The sequence below is a fragment of the Lissotriton helveticus genome, chromosome 1_1 (genome assembly GCF_964261635.1).
Source record: "Lissotriton helveticus chromosome 1_1, aLisHel1.1, whole genome shotgun sequence".
Classification (NCBI taxonomy): domain Eukaryota; kingdom Metazoa; phylum Chordata; class Amphibia; order Caudata; family Salamandridae; genus Lissotriton; species Lissotriton helveticus.
The window spans coordinates 1,489,007,710-1,489,029,162 of record NC_136057.1 but is presented as its reverse complement, the minus strand read 5'-3'; the positions used below and the strand labels follow the sequence as shown (position 1 = coordinate 1,489,029,162).

The following is a 21,453-nucleotide window of genomic DNA, read 5'->3' as shown; positions in this document are numbered from 1 at the left end:
ATACATTAATCCAGAGGAATATTGCACAAAGATTGACAAGGGTTAACCCATAAATACATGGACAAATACAGCTTAATCTTCACATATTTACCGCTATGTATTTTGTGCGGATTACCCAAGCCCATTTAAAAAATTTAGCCACGGCAACAGCAATTGTAGGCGTCAGGTCTGTAGTTAAAATTCTCAAAGCCTCAGCATGTCTGTGTATCCCTATCAGTTTACATAAAGGCTTGATCCACATCGTTCTAGGGGCAGTGTACAGGGGACAAAAAAATAAAAAGTGGCTTATTGACTCTTGTCCCTCCCCGCAATTGGGACAACTGTCGATTCCACTTTTATCTGCCCATTTAACCGTAAAAGATCTTACTGGGAGTGATCCTACCCTAAGCTGGAAGTAGAGCTTGCGATCCTGTTGTTTACCAATAATATTCCAATATTGTTCCAGTTTTGGTAGGGCTTTAATGTCCATGAAACGACTAGTTAGATGGGCGGAAAGGCCCTCTGACCTTGCTTCAATGATCACCATCTCCCAATATTTTTCTTTTAGATATTTTTTAGAGGGAAAGTGAGCATTTTCCGGGTCCTCCCATAAGTCAGTCATTCCCAATTTGGAGAGTATCGACTTGATGTTCTTAAGCCAATGAATTCTTTGGCACGTGTCCTTAACCATTATCTCTTTTAGACCATGGGCATAATGCTGAAGTTCTTCTCATTCTTCTTAATAATTACCCTCTCTGGAATGTAAGTAGCGCGGAGAAGGCCCGCTCTTCACGTCGTGGTCGTCTGCAACTGCGGACCCCTCTTGGCGGACTGCAAGCAAGCCAGCTTCAAACAATCCAACGCAGCGGGAGTATATATCATATACAATCCGTGTTTTTTTTTAATTTTTTTTATTTGTTTTATTGTTGCACCAAAGTAAACAGATACAGTGGAAATTATCAGCTGACTTGGCCTCAACATTCAGCCATGCGTGCAACATTTTTTGGTTTATACAACTGGTGCAAATATACAATTCCTCAATCAAGCCGTGCAGATCGTACTACCATGTCTACTGGTCGGGAGACAATGAACCTGCATAGCCAAGAGGACAGTGGATGATAACAGGCACGTAAATTCCGGTTTCAAGGGCATTGGATCGGGGCCTGTACTGTCTGTGAACGGTGCTACCAGAGAACAGGGGGGAACAAAACTGTGGGAGGGAAGCGTGTGGGCGCTAGCAAGGTCGAAGTAGGGGGAGACCGGTGACAGGCGTCGGGGGGGGGGGAACCCAGGAGGTCAATCAGCCTGCGTTCCAGAGGGGTGAGCAGGTAGTCAGGAGCGTGCTCTGGGGGAGGGGGGGAGACATCAGGCAGATGCTATTGGTCTTCTCGGGCTGGGAGGGGAGGGGATGGGGTAGGCGGTTCACCTACATTCGAGGACTGTCGGAAGCTGTGGAGGAGCATGGCCCATTCCATGGATATGGGAAATTTACGCGCACCCCTGGCTTCTTCCTCTCTAAGAGCATCCTCTTCCGCCGCTGCCCATTTACCGACCGCCCCCGTCCAGGCTGCTATAGGGGGACCCTCCGGGGATCGCCAGCGCATGGTTATGCATCTGTTCGCTAACAGGAGCGCTAAGGACACGAAGCGTCTATGTACTGGGACTCGCTTAGGGACATGAAAGATGCCTAGTGCGCTAGACTCCCAGGTGGATAATGTGGTGAGGCCTGTCAGTTCCGACAAGGTGTCGTGTACCGCCCGCCAAAAGGAATGGAGGTCGGGGCAGCTCCAAAACATATGGCGAAAATCTGCAGCAGGGGCGCAGCATCTGGGGCATAGGAATGACGTGGAGGGATAGAATTTCTGTAAGCGCGCTGGGGTGAGGTACGCCCTGTGTAGGATATAGTATTGGATGTTCTTGAAGCGGGCGTTCCTAGAGACGCGTTTGGGGGCCTCCAGCGCCTTACTCCACTCAGAGTCATGTAGCGCGCGGCCTATGTCCTCCTCCCATGCAGTTCGCAAGGACGTCAAGGGGGCGTGTGAGAGTTCTCGGATGGATTTGTACAACCAGGTGACTAAGTGGCGTCCCACCCCCATACGTAGGATAGTGTGTATTACTGGATGCGTGTCTGGCTCACCCGTACGAAGGTCAAACTGGGGTCGGTATCCATCAATCAACTGTCGATATCTGAGGAATTGGCCTGGGGGGAGCCCATATTCAGCGGTCAGACGGTCAAGTGTTTTTATCTGGCCTTCCTCAAAGAGCGACTCCAGATCCGTGATGCCACAGAGCGACCATTCGGAGAAGAACGGAGCCGTGAAGTAGGAGTCTTGCCTGGGGCTGCCTATCAGTGGTAAGAGCGGAGAGTACGGAGGTCTAGTGGGGGACATTCGGTGGATCCGCATCATGCATCGGCGCGCTATCGCCACTTGGAGGGGGTACGTGCGCCGTGGCTTGGTGCCCGGGAGTAGTAGACGGGTGAGTTCCGGGGCCGTAATTCTACCGGTCGAGGTGACAGTTTCCTGAGGGTAACGGTCCACCGTCCAGTACGACAGCCACTGGAGCTGTGCTGCAAGGAAGTATGACTCGAAGGACGGAGCTCCGAGCCCTCCCAGCGTCGTGGGAAGTTGGAGGGTTTGCAGGGCGACCCGGTGTCGGCCCTCGCCCCAGATAAGGGTCCCTAGGAGGGAGTCAACGTCGCGGAAAAAAGATCTGGGTGGCACCACTGGTAAATTCGTGAAGTGGTATAGGAGTCGGGGAAGCATTATCATTTTAGCCAGTGCAATCCGACCTATTGGGGCTAGTGGGAGTTTATTCCAGAAGGCAACCGCCGGGCGCAGGCTGGCAAGTGCCTTGCAGTGATTCCCTGCGAAGGGGTCTACTGGGGAATGGTACAAGCGAACACCAAGGTATCGGGGGGCTTCCGCGGACCACGAGAGTTTATGTGCTCCAAGCTCGACTTCCCGGGGGGGCAGGCTCGGGTGCAAGGGGTAGACCGTGGATTTGTCCCAGTTCACCTGTAGTCCTGAGGCATTCGCAAATTCCTCCAGTGTCGCCCCTATAGTGGTCAGGTCCGTTTCGATGTCTCGGATGTATATGAGGAGATCATCCGCGTACATGGAGACACTATGTGTGCTGTCCGCAAGTGGGATGCCCCATTCCGCACCCTCCAGGCGCAGGCGTACCGCCAGCGGCTCGACTGCCAGTGCGAATAAAAGAGGCGACAGGGGGCACCCCTGCCGCGTGCCTCGCCGAACCTCGAACGCTGGTGATATACGTTTCCCGATGCGGACTCGCGTGGTCAAATCGGTATACAAGAGGCGCGTGTATGCTATAAGCGTCGGGCCCACATTAAGGCGTTGCAAGACCGAGAAGAGATAGGGCCAGGTGAGGGTGTCAAATGCCTTCTCCAGGTCCATAATGAGGCAGGCGGCGCGAGGAAATCTGTCACGCACCTGATCTTGTACATGGAAGACTCGGCGAAGGTTCTGGGAGGTGTTCCTTCCCGGAACAAAGCCGCATTGGTCGGGGTGGACCAGTGGGCGTATGACCTGTGCATAACGATCAGCTAGAATTTTTCCCAGGATTTTACAGTCGGCCGACAGGAGCGTGATGGGGCGGTACGATCCCATGTGGAGTGGATCTCTGTGGGGCTTAGGAAAGGTGACAATCACGGATTCCCGTAGTGACTGGGGTAATCTCCCCAGATGAAGGGACGCCCCAAACATCCGTGACAGATGGGGGACCACTAGGGGAGAGAATGTCGAGTAGTATTCCAGCGGGAAGCCGTCCAGCCCTGGCGCTTTATTCCGGGACATGGCACGAATCGCCTGGGTAATGTCAGGGGGTTTGATCTTGGTGTCAAGGGTGCGCTTATCCACATCCGATATTGTAGGTAGCGTCAGTGGGTTTAAAAAACTATCCACAGAAAATGGGGAACAGTGGGTTGGAGTCCCGTACACTTGTGTATAGTGTCGCTGGAACGCCAGGAGGATCTCGGCTTGTGAGCGTACCAGTACGCCGTCCGGATTGGTAATATCCGTAATCGGCTTGATTACGGTATCTTGCCTTGCCATCCAAGCCAGTAGCGCACCAGTTTTGTCTCTGTCCTTATGCACCCTAGAGGCATAAGCCCTAAAATTGTACTTTCGGAGGTCAGCGCAGGCCGTCTGATATTCTGTCTTAGCCTTGGCTGTGAGTATGGCGTGCTCCTCCGAGTCGTCAGGCTGTGTAGTAAGAGCGGCCAGAGACTGCTCTGAGGTCTGGAGCATCCGTTCCAAGGTGCGGCGAACCCCGACTACCTGCTTGATGCATTCGCCTCTTGCCACCACTTTAAAAGCGTCCCATTCCACCAGTACCGACGATGCCGTGTCTGTGTTGTGTGTGAAGTAGTCTTAGATGCTGGACTTGTGTGCGTCTCTGAATACTGGGTCCGAGAGGCAGTCTCTAGGGAGGCGCCAGGTGGGGACTGGCGGGTGCGGGGGGCGCCAGTTCAGCCGAATGATGTGGGCATCATGATCCGACAGGATCCGACCCAAGTAATCTGTAGATGCGATCTTAGGGAGGATCGGTGTAGAGCAAAGGAAACTGTCCAGGCGGACCCTGAGGTTATGCGGAATCGAGTGGAAGGAGTAAACGCGGGCCAGTGGGTGCAGGTGTCGCCATGCGTCGGTGAGCGCCCAGTGCGTGGTCCATGCCCTGAAGAGGTCTGCCTGTCGGGGGGCCGGGGAGTGTGTGGGGGGAGGATGCGAGCGATCCAGGGCGGGGTCTAGTGTACAGTTAAAGTCACCTCCCAGTACCCATGGAACTGTAGTGAACTGGGCTAAAACGCCTGTGAGGTGGTCCCAGAATTTGTCCTGATCTGTGTTGGGGGCATATATGCTTCCGAGGAGTATACCCTGGCCGTCAAGCACCCCTTCTAAAAGTGCATACCTGCCCTCTCTGTCTACCACCCGTCGTAGCTCCCGGAAGGGAGTGCCAGGCCTGACCCAAATTAGCGCGCCGCGCGCAAACGCTGAATAGTGTGTGGCACAGAGGATCCCTCGCCATTTGACTTGTAAGCGGGTGAGTTCGGTGGTGTTAATGTGTGTCTCCTGTAGAAACGCAATATTGGCTGACATGCGCCTGATATATGAGTAAACAGAGTAGCGTTTGCTGGGTGTGTGTAGGCCTCGTACATTCAGTGTAAGGACATTAATGTCTGAGCATGAGACTGCCATACTTAGGGTGTCGTGAGTGGGAGAGGGAACCCCCTGCAGCCCCCGCCGGCCGACGGTGTGCATGTGTCATACGTGTTCCTATGCGCCGAGCTTCCACAGTCATAGGGGAGGGACTAAGGGGAGTAACAATAAACAGAACTGTAGGTGGGAAACAGTCCCAATACTGGGGATATCTCACCGGGGGTGGCATATCCAAACTAGTGTCCCACTTGGGGAGAAATACAACAAATAACTGCGGGGGTGGCAGCGTGTGTCGCTGCTGGGCTTGTGCGCGGGTCGGGCTCTTGTATGAGAAGCGTCTATCGCACGTTAGCGCTTACAAGCAAATGACAAAACAGTCTAGGCTCCTAGACGTCGCGCAACACAACAGAACACCATGAGAAGGATATAACAGTAGGTAGTCCTTTCATCAGGAGGAGGTGCCAGGTCAGCTGGCCAGGGTAGCTTCCAGGGTGTGTACCGCTACAAGGGGGGAGGAGATCGGTCCGATCCCCGACATTGTTCCGTCACTGTCCCGGTCCTTCTCAGGGGTGAACAGGTGCGGTTGGCCTTCCAGATCCGACGTCGTGGGCGACGTATGTAGGCCGGTCACCGCTTTCAAGGCGTCTCGTCGTTCTTGCATGATTTGTGCGAGGTCGGGTGAGCCCTTGGGGGGTGACTCCTGGCCTCTGGGGCGGGCCGATCGAGCACGGCTCGCACCTCGCCGTCTGGAACGCCGGAAGTCGTTATTGCGTGTTCTCTGGGGTCCAGGATTAGGGATGATCGGGCAGTGAAACTCAGTCCAATCCTGCGCTTCCTCCGCCGTATTGAAAAAGAGGGCTTTCCCTTTGTGCAACACTTTCAGGCGGGCCGGGAACAGCAGGGAGTATTGAAGGTCATTTGCTCGAAGGCGTCTCTTGACATCGAGGTAGGTGGAGCGCTGGTGCTGGACCTCTCGGGCGTAGTCCGGGAACACCATAACATGCTGGTCCTCCACTTGTAGGGGACCCGCTGTCCGGGCCGCACGGAGCACCGCGTCGCGGTCTCGGAAGTGCAAAAATTTTGCCAGCATAGGTCGTGGAGGGAGGCCCGGTTTAGGTGCTCGGGCCGGGACCCTGTGGGCTCTTTCAATGGAGAAGTATGCCGACCTGTCTGCCTCCGGTGTGAAAGATTTGGTCCAGGATTCCATGTACGTCAGAGGATCCGAGTTCTCAATCCCTTCCGGCAGACCTAGGACGCGAATGTTACATCTCCTTGAGCGCCCTTCTAAGTCCACTGTGCGTTCCTCGAGGGCCGCCACACGGTGTAGGACCTCCTTCAGTTCCTCTGCCTGTGATTTCACCGCAGGCTGTAGCTCGGTCGCGATCCATTCTCCCTCCTTCACTCTATCTGCCAACTTGCGGTGGTCGTCGCGGATTAGACTAATGTCCGTCGTCAGAACTCCCAACCTCTCCTCCATCGATAGGCGGGACAATTCGATTGCCGCCAACACCTGATCTAACTTCGCCGACAGTGTAGGGTCGGTTTGCGACGCATGGGCCTGCGTCCATGTCCTTGTTTGTGGCATCCTCTCGGGGGCCGTCTCGGGGACCGCCGTGCATTTCGCGGCATTTGTTTTCCACATGAGTGCTGACAGAAATGGGGGGGGGGGCCCCCGGCACCTGTATATCTCGCGTTCAGCAGACCGCCTCCTTTCGGTATGTCTAGATAGGTAGGAGCTTAGCATAGGTTAAGCGCCCAGCCTTTTGCGGTCCTGGGGGTGGTTACTGTCCTCCTACTGGGGGGCCCACTTCCGGTCAGGACGCCCTTAGTAGCTCGTGGTCGCAGGGGGTGACAGTGCGGGTGCTAGGAGATGTGCAGTAGGAGGGCACCGCCACCACAGTCCAGAAGTCCCTCGGAGATAGGGCGGCCCCGTTAAGGCTGGATTCAGTGTCCCCTCCTCCCCGGCGCGCAGCGCCGTCCTCCAGGCAACTCCGGGGGCCAAGGAACAGAAGACCAGAGCCCAGGGGGGGTCTCGGGCCGATGAGAGTCTACGGCGTGGCGTGCCACCGCCTCAGGGTTAGTAGAGCACCGTGCCCCCAGGGTGGGTCCTACGTCAATCACGGTGCCTCGATACCCATGGACGCCATCATAGGGTCAGGCACCCGGGTCCACCGGGCCCCCCGAGGATTCAGAGGCGTTCCAGCCCCCCCCCCCCCCGAGCAGGGGCCGATATGGACCGCGACGGGGCCCCAGAGGGGACAGGGGGGCCGCCGGGTCACTGGCGCCGCGGCTCACGAGAGGAGGGGGAGGGGGGGGGGCGTACACCTACCGCCTCCAGGAAGGATCGTGGTCACTCGGAGGGCTTAGCGCCACACAGGCGGGATCTCCGTAGGTGCTCCGTGGTCCGCGGCGGTGAGCTGGAAAGTGCCAGGATCAGGCTCCTGGACGTGTAGAGGTGCTGGCGTTACGGTACTGCATTAGTGCGGCCGCCATCTTATGTGTTGAAATGCCTCAGATAGTAGCTCCGGACCGAGAGTCCGAGGTCCAGCTGCTGCGCTCCCCACCGGGCATCGGAGCTGGCAATAGTCTTTTCCAGCGACGGTCGCCGCTTCGGGGACAGATTTGCAGAGGCGCTCTCGTCAGGCAGAGGGAGTCGCGCCCGCCATCTTGGGCGCTCGGCTCCGGGCGCGGGGAGGGACGGATCAGCGGCTAACGTTCGTCCGTGGTTCCCAAGACGAGGGCAGAGGACGCCTCACTGCAGGTGAGTCCTTTTGGAGCGGTTATTGGAAGGCTGAGGCTCCCGGCGATCATGGGAAATGGGCAAGATGCTAGCCCGATCGCGGAGCCTCAGCAGGACACAGCCGCCATCGTGGCTTGCCAAGCCACGCCCCATCATATACAATCCGTGTATTATGACATCCACAGGTGAAATGACCATTGGGCAACGTCAGATGTTTTTTTCTCCACTTTGGTGGCAAGGTCACTGGTGTTAGCAAACTGGAAATCTGACTTGATTCCCACAGTTTTCCAATGGATCCAGAAGATGCATAGAGTATACACATATGAAGTTTCTATTTGCAAAAAGAGTGGGCTGTACAGCTAAAGTAAGCCGGATAAGGAAAAATTAGGAGTCAACTTTAAGAGCTTTGGATAATGTTGGGGAGAACGTGGTTTTTAACTAATAAATAATGCAATCACATATTTTTCCACCGTGGGACCTGGTCTGTGCTTTATAGAACCTCAAAATTAAAAAAAGACCCATGTGTCTCTTGGCCATTGTGGTGTTATTAAAATGTATTTATTCAGTTAGCAGGTCACAAAGTACTTACCTCTGAGATCCTGGGGCCGCGTACCCAGCGAGCTACATTTGCTGTTTTTTTCTTGATTGTAAATCTCAGGCACTGCCCGAGAGTATGCAATTCACATCTGTTTTTTTGTAGTTTTTTAAATTTTTTTATGGATACTGAAGACCAATCTTCAAATGCATCCTGACCTTTCTTTGCCGCTTGTTGTTTGACTCTGCCTTGACTTCTTGTGGCCATCCTCATCCTTTCTTTTTTGCCTAGTAGCTGAGTGAGAACTTACAGGTAGATTCATCAAGCCGAAATCGGCTTGCAAAGGGCCAGATTCTGAGAATCTGGCCCTTTGCGAGCGCTATTTTTGCATTTGGGATTCATCATCCCAAATGCAAAAATCGCGGTTCTAGAAATCGCTAAATTGCGATTAATTGCATTTAAGGAATCTCAATTTGAGATTCCTTAAATGCAATTCATGAACCTTTTGAAAATTGCGATTTCCCTATATGGGGCCGCTATTTACTGCGAAGTCTAACTACTTGGTAAATAGCAAAAACTTAGAAAAATGCACTTGAGTGCTTTTTTCTAAGTTGGATGCTACACACACACGTCCTTTGGACATGTGTGTGCGCAACACCAGTGTAAATCACCATTTCAGGGGTGCTACAGGGTGTCCTTTGGACACCCCTGGCAGCCTTGAAATCGCTTCCTTATTTGTGATTCGCTAATTGCGAATCGCAAATAAGGATTGACTCCCCATTCATTCCTATGGGCCTTTGGCCCATAGGAATGAATGGGGAGTCATTCCTTATTTGCGATTCGCAATTAGCGAATCGCAAATAAGGAAGATGTAGAAATCGCTATACATTTTGCGATTTCTACATGCATCCTGTTTTGCGAGTCTTTAATAGCGAATCCTTAATAATCACTATTAAGGACTCGCAAAAGAGGAGCATGATGAATCTGGGGGATAAGGCCTGGGCTTGATCTTCTCAGCAAGATTCATACAGTGAGCCTTTCCTCATAACTTCATTCAGTGCTTCTTTATGCGATCATACGCACATGAAAATGGTTAGATTTTGACGACCAGCCTAGGCCTCTTCAAGACCAGTATGGTTCGGAAAGATTCAGCGTCCCATGGAACAGAGACTGGCATGCTGCCAAGTCTGTCCCAGCCCTGTCAGTATTTCAGAGGGGCTGTCTTTTCTCAGAATCTCCCAGTTTCTTAGTGGGTCTGCCTGGGACGCACACGAGGTGATTATTTTACCTGTAAGTACATTGTCAGATGAGTCACATATTCTCATGAGTGCACCTTGACCAGGTGCACCATAAACTGTCCATGGCTGAGTGAAAACAAAAGGAGCCTTGGTGATGCCAATTGATTTCTCATTTGGCACTTTTTACTGTGCCTTACAGAATTGGCAAGATGCAGTGTAGTAAGGCGAAAATCTTTAAAAATAAAAAAAGGAACGATTCACGTTGCTATAGCATTGTGTAGGCTTGTGCCCGTTATTTTATACAAGTGCACTGCAAAGTTATACAGGCGGCATTTTTTAAGGTATCATATATAGGTAGATCAGTAATTGATAGAAGTAGAAGTTGCACAAACGCGCTTTAAAGGCAAACAGGCCAGCAGAAATGTGTGCCTGGTCTGCTGAATAACAAAAACACATTAAAAAGATGGCAAATTGGGTAAGCGACCTAAAAATGCATCGTTCTCTTTCCTTATGCAGGTGGGTGAGAGGCTGAAGCAGCATATGAGGAAAAAGCACACAAGTAAGAAAACAATATGAAACAGAAGCATAGGAGGGCAAGTGCAACGCCAGGGGTGGAGGGGAGAAGATCACGGGCGAGAGGGAGCAACATGGAGTTTGGTAGAGGAGGAAAAAAAAGTACAGGAGGGAGACTGCAGGAAAACACATGCACTCTCATGAATGCTTAACCTAAATGAAAAAAGAAATGAGCTCCTGAAAATTAGGCAGTGGAAATACACAAGTAATGAGGCTATGCTCTAGGGGAGGATCAAATGCAAGATGAACAAGCATTGGCATAGCCAATAGGTCTCACCTTTGGGATCTTATGTCTTTAGGCAGAATTGTTGGTTATGTTGTGTAGAGCATTGTGGCTATGGTGCATTAAGTTGAAAAGTTAAAATACAAAGTGTTAAGCATTTTTGTTAACTTTATAGATACGAAGATGACATTATATATAAATGAAAAACCTTATTAAAAAAGATTTTAATTAAAACATGTCTTCGATTTTTTTGTACTTGCATGTGGCGTGTAATTATGTGGCACTTAGTGGTATTATTTGTAGTGTATGTTGCATTGAATGCAGTGTATTTATATAGCATATAATTATGTGGCACTGAGTGGTATTGTTTGGAGTGCATGTTGCATTGAGTGTAGTGTAATTATGTTGTATATAATTATGTGGCACTGAGTGGTATTGTGTGGAGTGTATGTTGTATTTAGTAGTGTTTAATTATGTGGTGTGTAATTATGTGGAATTTGGTGGTCTTTGGAGTGTATGTTGCATTAAGTGCAGTCTAACAACCTGGATGAAATGTGCTCCTTCTTACTCCATTTACAGGGGATGCTTTTTATAGATGCCTTTTATTTTGACAAACATAACCACCTCTAATAAACCATATCACCTTCATAAAGAGAAAACATTACTAGCCTGTGCTGCAATAACCATCAGATCTCTGTCCTCGTTCACATGTTTATTTAATGTATTCATTTAAAAAGTTTTATATAGCGCAAACATGATGCTTGTGGGTGTCAGAGGTGCCAGACCTACATGTGATACACAACCCGATAGCAGAGGGAATGGAACTACTTAGTAAGTGGACTAAAACAATTTCTTCTGTATCGAATGTTGTAATCAATATGTGAGTGGAGCCAAAGCTCTTCTCTTAGTTGTGCTCCCTAAAGCTTTTTTTTTCTTCTGATGAGGACATAGAAAGCTGCAGCCCAGTGGCATCTAATGTGGGTCCATAATTGACAGATCTGTCAGCTTTTAATTATATCAACCAGTGGTTAATTTGAAAAAAAATACCAGGGGTCTTGTCAGGATGCAGCTTGCCCCCTGACAAGAGCCCCAGCTCTCCTGTTAGCGCCGCCAGAACCAACTGTCAACCCTGAAGGAGGAACGAGGATGTGGCTTAATGACCAGAGCCGCCGACTTCAGAGCTGGGCAACCAGGTTCGAGCCTCGGGTCGGCTTAAAATCCTGTGATCTCCCCATGCCTCATAAATGATTGTGAATGTGTCCTGAACTGGTGCTTGTGGAAAGCACCGGTGTTGATGATTAAGTGCTGGTGCTGAGCACCGGAAACCACTGGCTCAAATTAAGCATTGATATCAACTGACTATGAAAATGGTTCCCTTCTTGATTCATTGTAACTAAATATATCAGAGATATCTAGTATATCTGCACTGATTTGGTCCTTGCTGCTCAATGTTGGACATCCCTGGGCTAGGCAGTGGATGAAGCTCCGTGTCAAAACAGCTTATGCTACGTCTAGAGCCTGCAACGCAGGCCTAGCCAAACTTTCCATTGATGGGACTGCATTTTCCTTTTCAATCAAGAGGTATTTGTATAGTGCTACTTGTCTCATTCGAAAAGCCAGGTCTTGAGTCCCTTCTTGAAGACGGAGAGCGATAGTGTTGTGTGGAGTTGTAGTGGGGGGGTGTTCCGGGCTTTGGCGGGCGAGATGGATGAAAGATATTCCTCAGGTGCGGCGAATGCGGGGGGTTTCTGTGAGGTATGCGGAACTGAGGAGTTTTCTGGGCAGTTAAGGGAAGTGGAGGCAGTGGTTACACAAGTCCAAAAGTATTATGAGTCAGCTTCCACCAATTACATTTATGTTCGGTTGAACTTTCCACACCCAGTGACCCTCTCACATTTGACAATTGTGACATTCCCGGCTTGGGTACCAGCTCAAGCACTGCTCTAAAACAAAGTAAGATCTGAGGAGGTCGGTGTTTCCCAGTGGCTGAACCTGGCCAGTGTCCCAGTGGTTGCAGGTAGTCGACACAAGCACTGATTTTGTAACCAGGACTTATTTTCCACCAACAGACTTTGACCTACAGCAAGAAATAGAAAGGAGAAAAGCGGGAAGAGAAAGAAAAGAATCTACAAAACTGAGATAAAAGAGACAGAAAGCATAGGATGAAGAAGAAAGAGGCGGGAGGTGGAATGAAGACTGGACAGCCTTAGTACTCAGCAATAGTGGCATTCAGCAACACCCACGTCATACTCTTTGGGCCTTTATTGCATAGCAGAAAGTGGCCCTTTCCTGGAGGACAACCTCCCATGGCACTTACACTAATCCACCAACCTCTGTGCATTCGGGTAATGTTCAGCAGTGCACGAAATACAAACATACTCCTACAATCTAACAATACCTGATCTCATCTGGTTCATCTACTACTACCTGAATGAATGCACACGGCTGCTACTAGTGATACCAGCTAGCCCCTATTAGGTTACTCTAACACGAGTAATGGTTTCCCTGAGTGGCCGAGCTCAAAACAAAGCCCAAAATCAAAAAATAACCAATACCACTAACTTTGGCCTCTAGAGCGGCGTGGTGCCCGGAGCAAAGTGCTTCCATGCCTCCTCAGGGGTATAAAACGCTATATAAAAGCAATTACGATACAATACAAGAAGTATCAAATAAAATAAAAATGGTCATCTACCAGATATTGCCCTTTAAATGAAAATACTAACACATCTCCGGCTGTACATTCCTGGTCTGTATGATTTAAGTTTTAGAGCATTCAATTAATATGTAGGTTGGTTCGTATAGACTTGCTAGTTTGTGGTTCTCTTGCCTCCCGCTGTTGGGCTGAGACATGGTGACCCGGCTGAGGGAGGGCGGGATCCCCACCTTGTTTGCGTGGTCCTGGGGAGAGGCCTCGGGTCTTTTGTTGCTGTTGAGTGCACCCGGGACTTCGGTGTTAAAAGGCGTTCCTGATCAGTGAAGTTTGGGGGCAAAATCACTGGCGTAAGTAACACTGGGCACCGCAGCATTCGTGGTGCTGGGACGAGCCAGGGGCCTTCCTCGGCAAAGTATCCTGGTCTCAGAGCTCTCTATTGAGTCCAGAGGGTGTTCTTGCATTGCAGAGGACCAGACCCCTTCAAGTTCCATTAAACAACCGGGCAAAATCATATCTGCAAGGCTAATTAGTTCTGAAACGGGAAAATGTTCGGCAATATTTTATCACAATGAATTGCTGAGTTGTGAAAGGTCACGGAGTTCAAAGGATTTGGCCTACGACGTTATCGTGTTGCTCGGTTGCTCTTGATTACTTTGTGGTATTTGAGGGCTGGGGTTTACAGTTTCTACGGGGCGCTTTGTATGACAACTAAATGTTGCAACTCCACTGGAAGCTGCAGAAGAAAGGCATTAAAATTTCATAGAAAAAATGAAAGTTGTTAAAATACAATCAGCCAACAAGCAGAAAGTGTGCTGAAGTATTCTGGCCTGGTCTTGCTGCGCCCCCTTACAATTGTTCTGTGCAAACGAAACAAGTTGCGGCAAAAGTGAAAGCAGCTGCAGCCGGAGTGGTGCACGCGTGCTTGGCTCGGCCTAAAACACGCGACCACCATCTGTTTCCAATTACCGCCAACGTGATAATTGGAGACAGATGGATTTGAAGCTCGCGCCTGAGGACCCTAGGCATCCAACAAACAAGGCGGGACAATCGCCCACCTTGCACCAATTGCGTGCTGTGTTTTTGAAAAAGACACATGCACGAGCCAATTGTGGGCTCAGAAAAAAAAGCACACGCACAAGCGTATGTTCAGAGCTCAAAAGCCCTCACTTAATGCCTTGCAGTGCACCGCATGCACGCTGGCTCAGGCGAGACCTAAAAAGGAAAGCTCGTACAAGCTAATGAATAAGAAGCAAGCAGTGACAATAAAGCCAACCCATGGTTAGCAAAGGGCGGGCTCTAAGTCAGCTGTAGGTTGATAATAGGGCTTTTCGAAACCAGGTCAGCTTGTGCTGTCACATAGGTGGGACCAAAAAAGGCATCATTCCCTCTCTGTATGCTGTCAAAATTTTCACATACACAGATCGGTGGCGAGGGTCAAACAAGGTTGTTCCAAGTGAGCCGACTTCTCTGTCTGTCGTAGGCCACCTCCCAAAGTACTGAGACAGCTCCCCTGAATACTCACCAAAAAGTGGGTACACTCAAACTGTGCCCATCCTCATGCAAGCCTTTATAGCTTTCTAAAGGACTGTGTTCAGGACACCCATGCGTAGATACTAACAGCTCTGCGCCCGCTACATTGTCGGTGTCTGTGCCTGAGTGGATCCAGATTACCACCATCTTTCTGCACCCCCATCTTTGTCTAGTGTAGAATTGGAACCCATAACGCCTCTTTAAAAGGGCACCATAGAGGTAGGGCCACCTCTAAGTGGTGAAAATGTTGCACGTTACCTAGGGCCGTATCAGTTGTTCACATGCTTTGGTACGTGCCTAGGGATAGATAACTCCTTCTTTTGCATGGGACAGTAACCAGATTCAGCGTGCACTCCCTTTTGAGTGTTTTGCTTCACATCAGGGACTTGCATAGCACATACTAGGTAAAGGCCTTAATGTGTGCACAAGACCTGTCCGACAGCGAGGACTTTCCAGTCATACTGCTTTCTTTTATGCGCGTACAAAAGAATGGCTATTTTTTTTAACAGAGCTAGTGAACTCTTATCTGCTCTTTTTGTTCATGTGCAGAAAGAACAATTGATGGACAGAATGCAGAACAATGTCATACATTCCCCCCAGTACAGAGATCTGGGCCTAAATCCATAGTTTTTTTGCTCACCATTCCATTCCAGTTTCGACCAAGCCATATGCAAATCAGTCTTGACCCTGCGCTCAATGGGAACAGTCCAGCCGAACTGCCAGGCCAGGTCCTCCCTGGACTGGAAACAAGCATCCTAGGACCGGTTTCGGGCTTTCAGCCCTCATCAGCCAGGATAGCTTAACTCCAGTGGCATGGAGAGCACGGGACCCAGGTCTAGGCATACCCGTCCCACTCGGGGTGACAAATGCAAAAAGAACAATTGATGGACAGAATGCAGAACAATGTCATACATTCACCCCAGTACAGAGATCTGGGCCTGCATGCGGCAGAAAACATGCATTATTGTTGTTAAATCTGTACTATAAAGTTGGTCATTATGTGTGTTCCTTGTAATTTGCTAGAAAATGTTTTTGTGGCCTGCAAGTGTGGTAAAAGGGCAACAGCAATTATTGCAATGACAGATGGCCCAGTCAAAATGTAGGATGTCAAATGTACAAGACTTGGCAACATATAGTCAGGGCCACTGAAATTATAAAATTGTGTGGCTGCAAGGATTTTCGCATAAATACAGATATGCCACATTTGCCACACAATACGTCATCTGCAGCATAATCTATAGATATTAAAAAAAATGTGTTTCTAGCTCTACCAGTTTAAAAGTTACTAGAAATGCAGCAACAGGTGTTGCAGTGCAGTGAAAGGTCCTTTGCAAAGCAGGACTGGTCACCTCTCTGTTGCTTATTGCTATATTTGGGTGTTAAACTGCTACTAATGAGGTGCAACCAATGCCCAGACAGTGTTACCAAGTTTATAGATGACAAAATCATGAAGTAATGGTATTACAAAATGTGCAGCGTTATGCCGATTAATTTGCTTTTTCTTTCTGCATTATTTACTCAACCCTGCTGCATAATTTAGCCCCACTCCTGCCACATAATTCCAGTGGCCCTGCATATAGTTGACTTAGTTTTAGGTGCATACGTGACCACTTCTCAAAGGTAATTGTGAATGTATCCACGATTAAGATAGAAGAAACTTGCCTCTATTAATCTTCTTACTAGTGGCATTGCAGAGGTGTAATGAGGCTATGCCCCTTGTTACACCTCTCTGCAACGCAGCCCCCTGCCGCGTTTGCAGAGGGGGAACTAATTCCCCTTGCATACTGGGGGTCCCTGGGGGCCAACTAGCCCACCAGGAGCCTCCAGTATGTGCCAGGGGGCTGCATTGCAGAGAGGTGTAATGAGGCCACACCCTTTTTTACACCTCTCTGCAACGCAGCCCCCGTGCATGTTTGAAGAGGGGGAACTAATTCCCCTTGCATACTAGGGGTCCCTGGGGGCCAACTAGCCCACCTGGAACCTCCAGTATGCGCCAGGGGGCTGCATTGCACAGAGGTGTAATGAGGCTATGCCCCTTTTTACAACTCTCTGCAACGCAGGCCACAGGCGCGTTTGCAGAGGGGGGACTAATTCCCCTTGCATACTGGGGGTCCCTGGGTCACATCTGCCCAAACGCCGATATTCCCAACGATTGAAAATGACTTTTCTTGAGAAACATTTGGATTTGGATAATCATGTCCTATTCTTTGGAAGTTTTGAAAGACTGACTTTGAGGATGCTATAAATTACTCAAGTCTGCCCGAATTGTGTGGGTAAAATTGATACCTAGTCACTTTGAATAAGAATGTACTTACGTCTCGTCTAACATTTGGAAGAAATATCTAGTTATATCACAACAGGATACTGACATAACTTGAAGGAAATAAGAACGCCCTGATGAAGTTCTGTTATTCAGAACGAAACGTGTCGGCTGGCTGTGGTACATAAACTTAAGGAAAATAAAAGCATTTGAATATACACCAAGATTCAGCGCTTCAATAAGGACTCTAAGTGATATGATTTGATTGGACTTATTGTGCAAGTGGTGCTGTGCCAAACTTTGGAATATTCTCCACTACTCTCTACTACTTACTCTCTCCTACTCCACTACTCTCTAATACTCACTATCTACTACTCATTCTCTACTACTCTACTATTCTCTACTACTCTCTCTCTACCACTCACTCCCTCCTACTCACTATCTACTACTCTCTACTACTCACTCTCTACTACTCTCTACTCTCTACTACTCACTCTCTACTACTCTCTCTCTACTACTCACTCTTTACTACTCACTCTCTACTACTCACTCTCTACTTCTCACTCTACTACTCTCTACTACTCACTCTCTACTACTCTCACTCTACTACTCTCTACTACTCACTCTCTACTACTCTCTCTCTACTACTCTCTACTACTCACTCTCTACTACTCTCTCTCTACTAGTCTTTACTACTCACTCTACTACTCTCTACTATTCTCTCTCTCTGCTACTCACTCTCTACTACTCACTCTCTACTACTCACTCTCTACTACTCACTCTTTACTACTCTCTTCTTCTCACTCTCTACTGCTCTCTACTACTCACTCTACTACTCACTCTCTACTCTCTATTACTCACTCTCTACTCTCTACCTCTCTACCTCTCTCTGCTAGTCTCTACCTCTCTACCTCTACCTCTCTACCTCTACCTCTCTACCTCTACACCTCTACCTCTCTACCTCTCTCTACACGCATATATATGCATATATATGCATATGCATTTATATATATGTATGTGTATATATATATATATACATACATATATAAACATATATAATCTGTATATCTATATATATACAAATATAAATGCATGCATACATATACATATATGCATACATATGCATGTTATTTACATGAAAGTTTAAAAAACACTAATAAAAGCAAAGCTAAAAAGCCACCTTATTACAAACAGAATGGCTTTAACTTAAACGAGGGAGAGATCTATTGCATTTTCAATGCTTGTTTACTTTGGTTCCATCAAGAAGGCATTCAGATGTGTCACACATTTGCCATAAATTCTGAATGTTAGCACTCTAGTTGCTCATTAGATCACTGTAGTAAAGCTACTGCTCACCAGGGAAGTCTGCTGCTGGTATTCAAAGTGCATGTTTCAGTCTGCATGTCAGAATTTTTTTAATGAAATTGAAGAGGATTTGAGAAGTCACTCAAAATGTGCCCTAATTTTTCTTTCTGAAGCACTAATCATACTTTCTATGGCAAAATGAACCCCCTCATTTTGTTCCTTTTTAAATTAAATGTTTTCAGACTTACCACTTCATTCCAATCAAGATGGCTTCTGGTGTGCCATACTTTTGTCATAAGTAAGACTGTTAGCGCTCTAGTTGTTCTTTAGAACACTCTGGGACATTCTGTCATTGGGCTATACTTGGGCTACATCTGGTGATATTTGGGCTACATTTGGGCTCTTTTGTCTCTGGTGGCCATCTTGGGAGACTGCATGTCAGAATTTTTTTTATGAAATTGAAGAGGATTTGAGAAGTCACTCAAAATGTGCCCTAATTTTTCTTTCTGCAGCACTAATCATACTTTCTATGGCAAAATATACCCCCCCCCCCATTTTGCTCCTTTTTAAATTAAATGTTTTAAGAGTTACCACTTTATTCCAATCAAGATGGCTTCAGGTGTGCCATACCTTTGTAATAAGTAGGACTGTTAGCGCTCTAGTTGTTCTTTAGAACACTCTTGGAGGCTGCAGTAGAACACAAAGGAATCAATTGACAGTCTCTGTCCTTGTTGGATGTACATGTTTTACTGAGAATGTCAGACTTCATTCTCACATGACTGAGAAAGATAATGTGAATTTACAGAAAATGTGCTTTCAGTTTAGCTTATAGACCCCCTTCCAAACCACTGTGGGAAAAGCATAAGATAATAGTTTTCTTTCAAACATGATTCATGATATCCCAGCAGAAGGCTTTTTCACATGGTAAAATCACCTTAGAACACACCACAATTCCTAAAATGAGTATGGTACCATCAACAAATGATTTATAATGTAACTAAAGTCCTAAAACCCTCTATTAGCTACAATGCTTTTTAATGAGGTGCCATCATGTATATTGGTCCCAAGATGGCTGCCAACAATTCTTGGATGAAGTGCTGACAGCCAATCAGATCAGATGTGTGGTTAGGCTCCGCCCAGATATATATGTGTTTTTGAAGTTAATTTTCATAAAAACCACTGGAGCAATTGTCACCAAATATAGCAAAGGCACTTCTGCGTACCAGTCCCTACAATTTTGCCAAGTTTGGTGTAATTCCGTTCAGCGGTTCGGGCTGTAGACTTGTCAGAACGTCCTATGGAAATTAACATGGGGAAAACACGTTTTGGGACCCCCCTTTTTTTTCAGCCCCCACTTCACAAATCCCCCCGAAACTTTCAGGGAAAGAGCGCAGCGAGCTGGCCAAAATTTTGGAAAATTACACGCAAATTCCTCAACCGGCGCCAAAGTTATTCCCAATAGAATGTTGCGGATTTCCTATGGTAGCCAATCCAAACTATATATACCTACTGGCTATCGCCTGTAGGTAATATATATATATATATATATATATGTATATATATATATATATATATATATATATATTATTAGCCATGATTGTTAATATGTGATGCACCGTAAACAAAGATGACCATACACTCAAGAAGCTGACAGTGAGGAAGAATTTACCCTTGAAATCTACGGTGCTTGAGAAAAATTGCTAGAAGAATTTTTCAGATTTTAGGGCTAGACGTGCAAATCATTTTTGAGGTTGCAAATTGTTTGCAACCACAAAATCCTTTTTTAAATGTACAAACACCAAATTGTATATTTCGGTAACTTGTTGCTGAGTCGCAATTTGGGTTTGGAGCCAAATACCGATTCGGGTTTTGGAAAGGGCATGTTTGGAGCGTCACTTCCAAATTCCGAATCGTAGTGGTATGTATTAATGTTTTGCGACCGCAATGCGGATGAAAAACATTAGTATTTTACCGACACCTCAGAGAAAGCAGTAACCCATTCGCAAACGGAAATGGGTCCCCAATGGACCACAGGCTTCTTTGTGAATGTAAAAAAATAAAAATTGCTTTAATATTTGTTTTCTTCAAAATAATTTTGTGTTCCTTTAAGGAAAACTGGTTTCATTTAAAGAAACAAAAATTACTTTATTTTAAAGCAATCACGGACATGGTGCTCAGTAGGCCACCATCCTTGGGATGGTTGTGATTCTTAGTGAGTTACAATTTGCGACCTTGCTCATTAGTATTCATGAGATAGGTTGATTTGCGACTAACTATGAATCAGTAATTTGCAAAATGGCCTGTTAGTACAAAGGTCTCTTCGCAAATCACCACAATGGTCGTATAAATACTGGTCGCAAATTGCAACCAGTTTTACGTACATCTGGCCTTTGGTGCTGTCATGGGCAAGGAAGGAATACGTCATTTCCATAGGCAGAAGCGGAGGAAACACAGACAGATGAATCCCTTGCTCAGAGCTGGTGGAAATGCTTATGCAATCCCCTCATCTATTTTTCGTCTGCTATAGTAGTGGAAAGAGAAGGACATCTCCTGCACCTTTATTTTCAGTGCAAAGAATTATATTAAGTTTCATTTAAAAATTAAGCTAAGTGTTTTAATAAATTCTTCACTAAATCTGGTGCAGGCTGTCTTACTATGAAAGTAACCAACATGGAGAAATCTAGGTATCAAATGTAATTTATTTTGTAAAAATAAAATTGTAAATACTTTAAATGATAATTTAATTGGCCAATTTCTAAAATGTGACATTTTGCCATGCAGAGCGTCCTTTCTATGCATATAAAATATAAATATGGAGTGTATTGCAATGTTTTTGGTAATGGGTATAATTCAACTTTGACTGTAAGCTTTTTTCTTTTTCTCAGCTGATGTGACCCTGACCACACCTGTGCGAGTGCCGCAGACCCTCCCCATGGACCTCCGTATGGGCCAGCCATGTTCCGACACAGCAATCCTCGCTCTAAAGCAGACGCAGCAGCTGCAGGATTACATTTTCTTCCCTGACCCTCACCAGGAAGAGGTGGACCACATCACTCTCCAACAGATGAGGGTAAAGCAGTTTGCTCAGCGCCTTATGGGGGTACAACGTAATAGCTGGGTGCAAAGCTCGTGGGATTCTCGGTTGGGTAGTGATGGAGCGTAATTTACTCTGCATCAGTCGCTTGGGTTAGAACGGTGAACTTTGTGTGGAGTTGCGTTTCTGGAGTCTTGTGAGAC

At 47.5% G+C, this 21,453-nt stretch overlaps 1 protein-coding gene across 3 annotated transcripts in view; it reads left to right on the top strand.

Annotated features, from left to right (window-relative positions):
• Nucleotides 1-21,453, top strand: part of HDAC7 (histone deacetylase 7) — a 706,897-nt gene that overhangs the window by 248,584 nt on the left and 436,860 nt on the right. For all 3 annotated transcript variants that reach the window (XM_078686538.1, XM_078686533.1, XM_078686525.1), the window contains exon 2: nucleotides 21,102-21,286. In XM_078686538.1, the coding sequence (XP_078542664.1) occupies nucleotides 21,102-21,286 (185 nt within the window). The remainder of the gene's footprint in view (nucleotides 1-21,101; nucleotides 21,287-21,453) is intronic.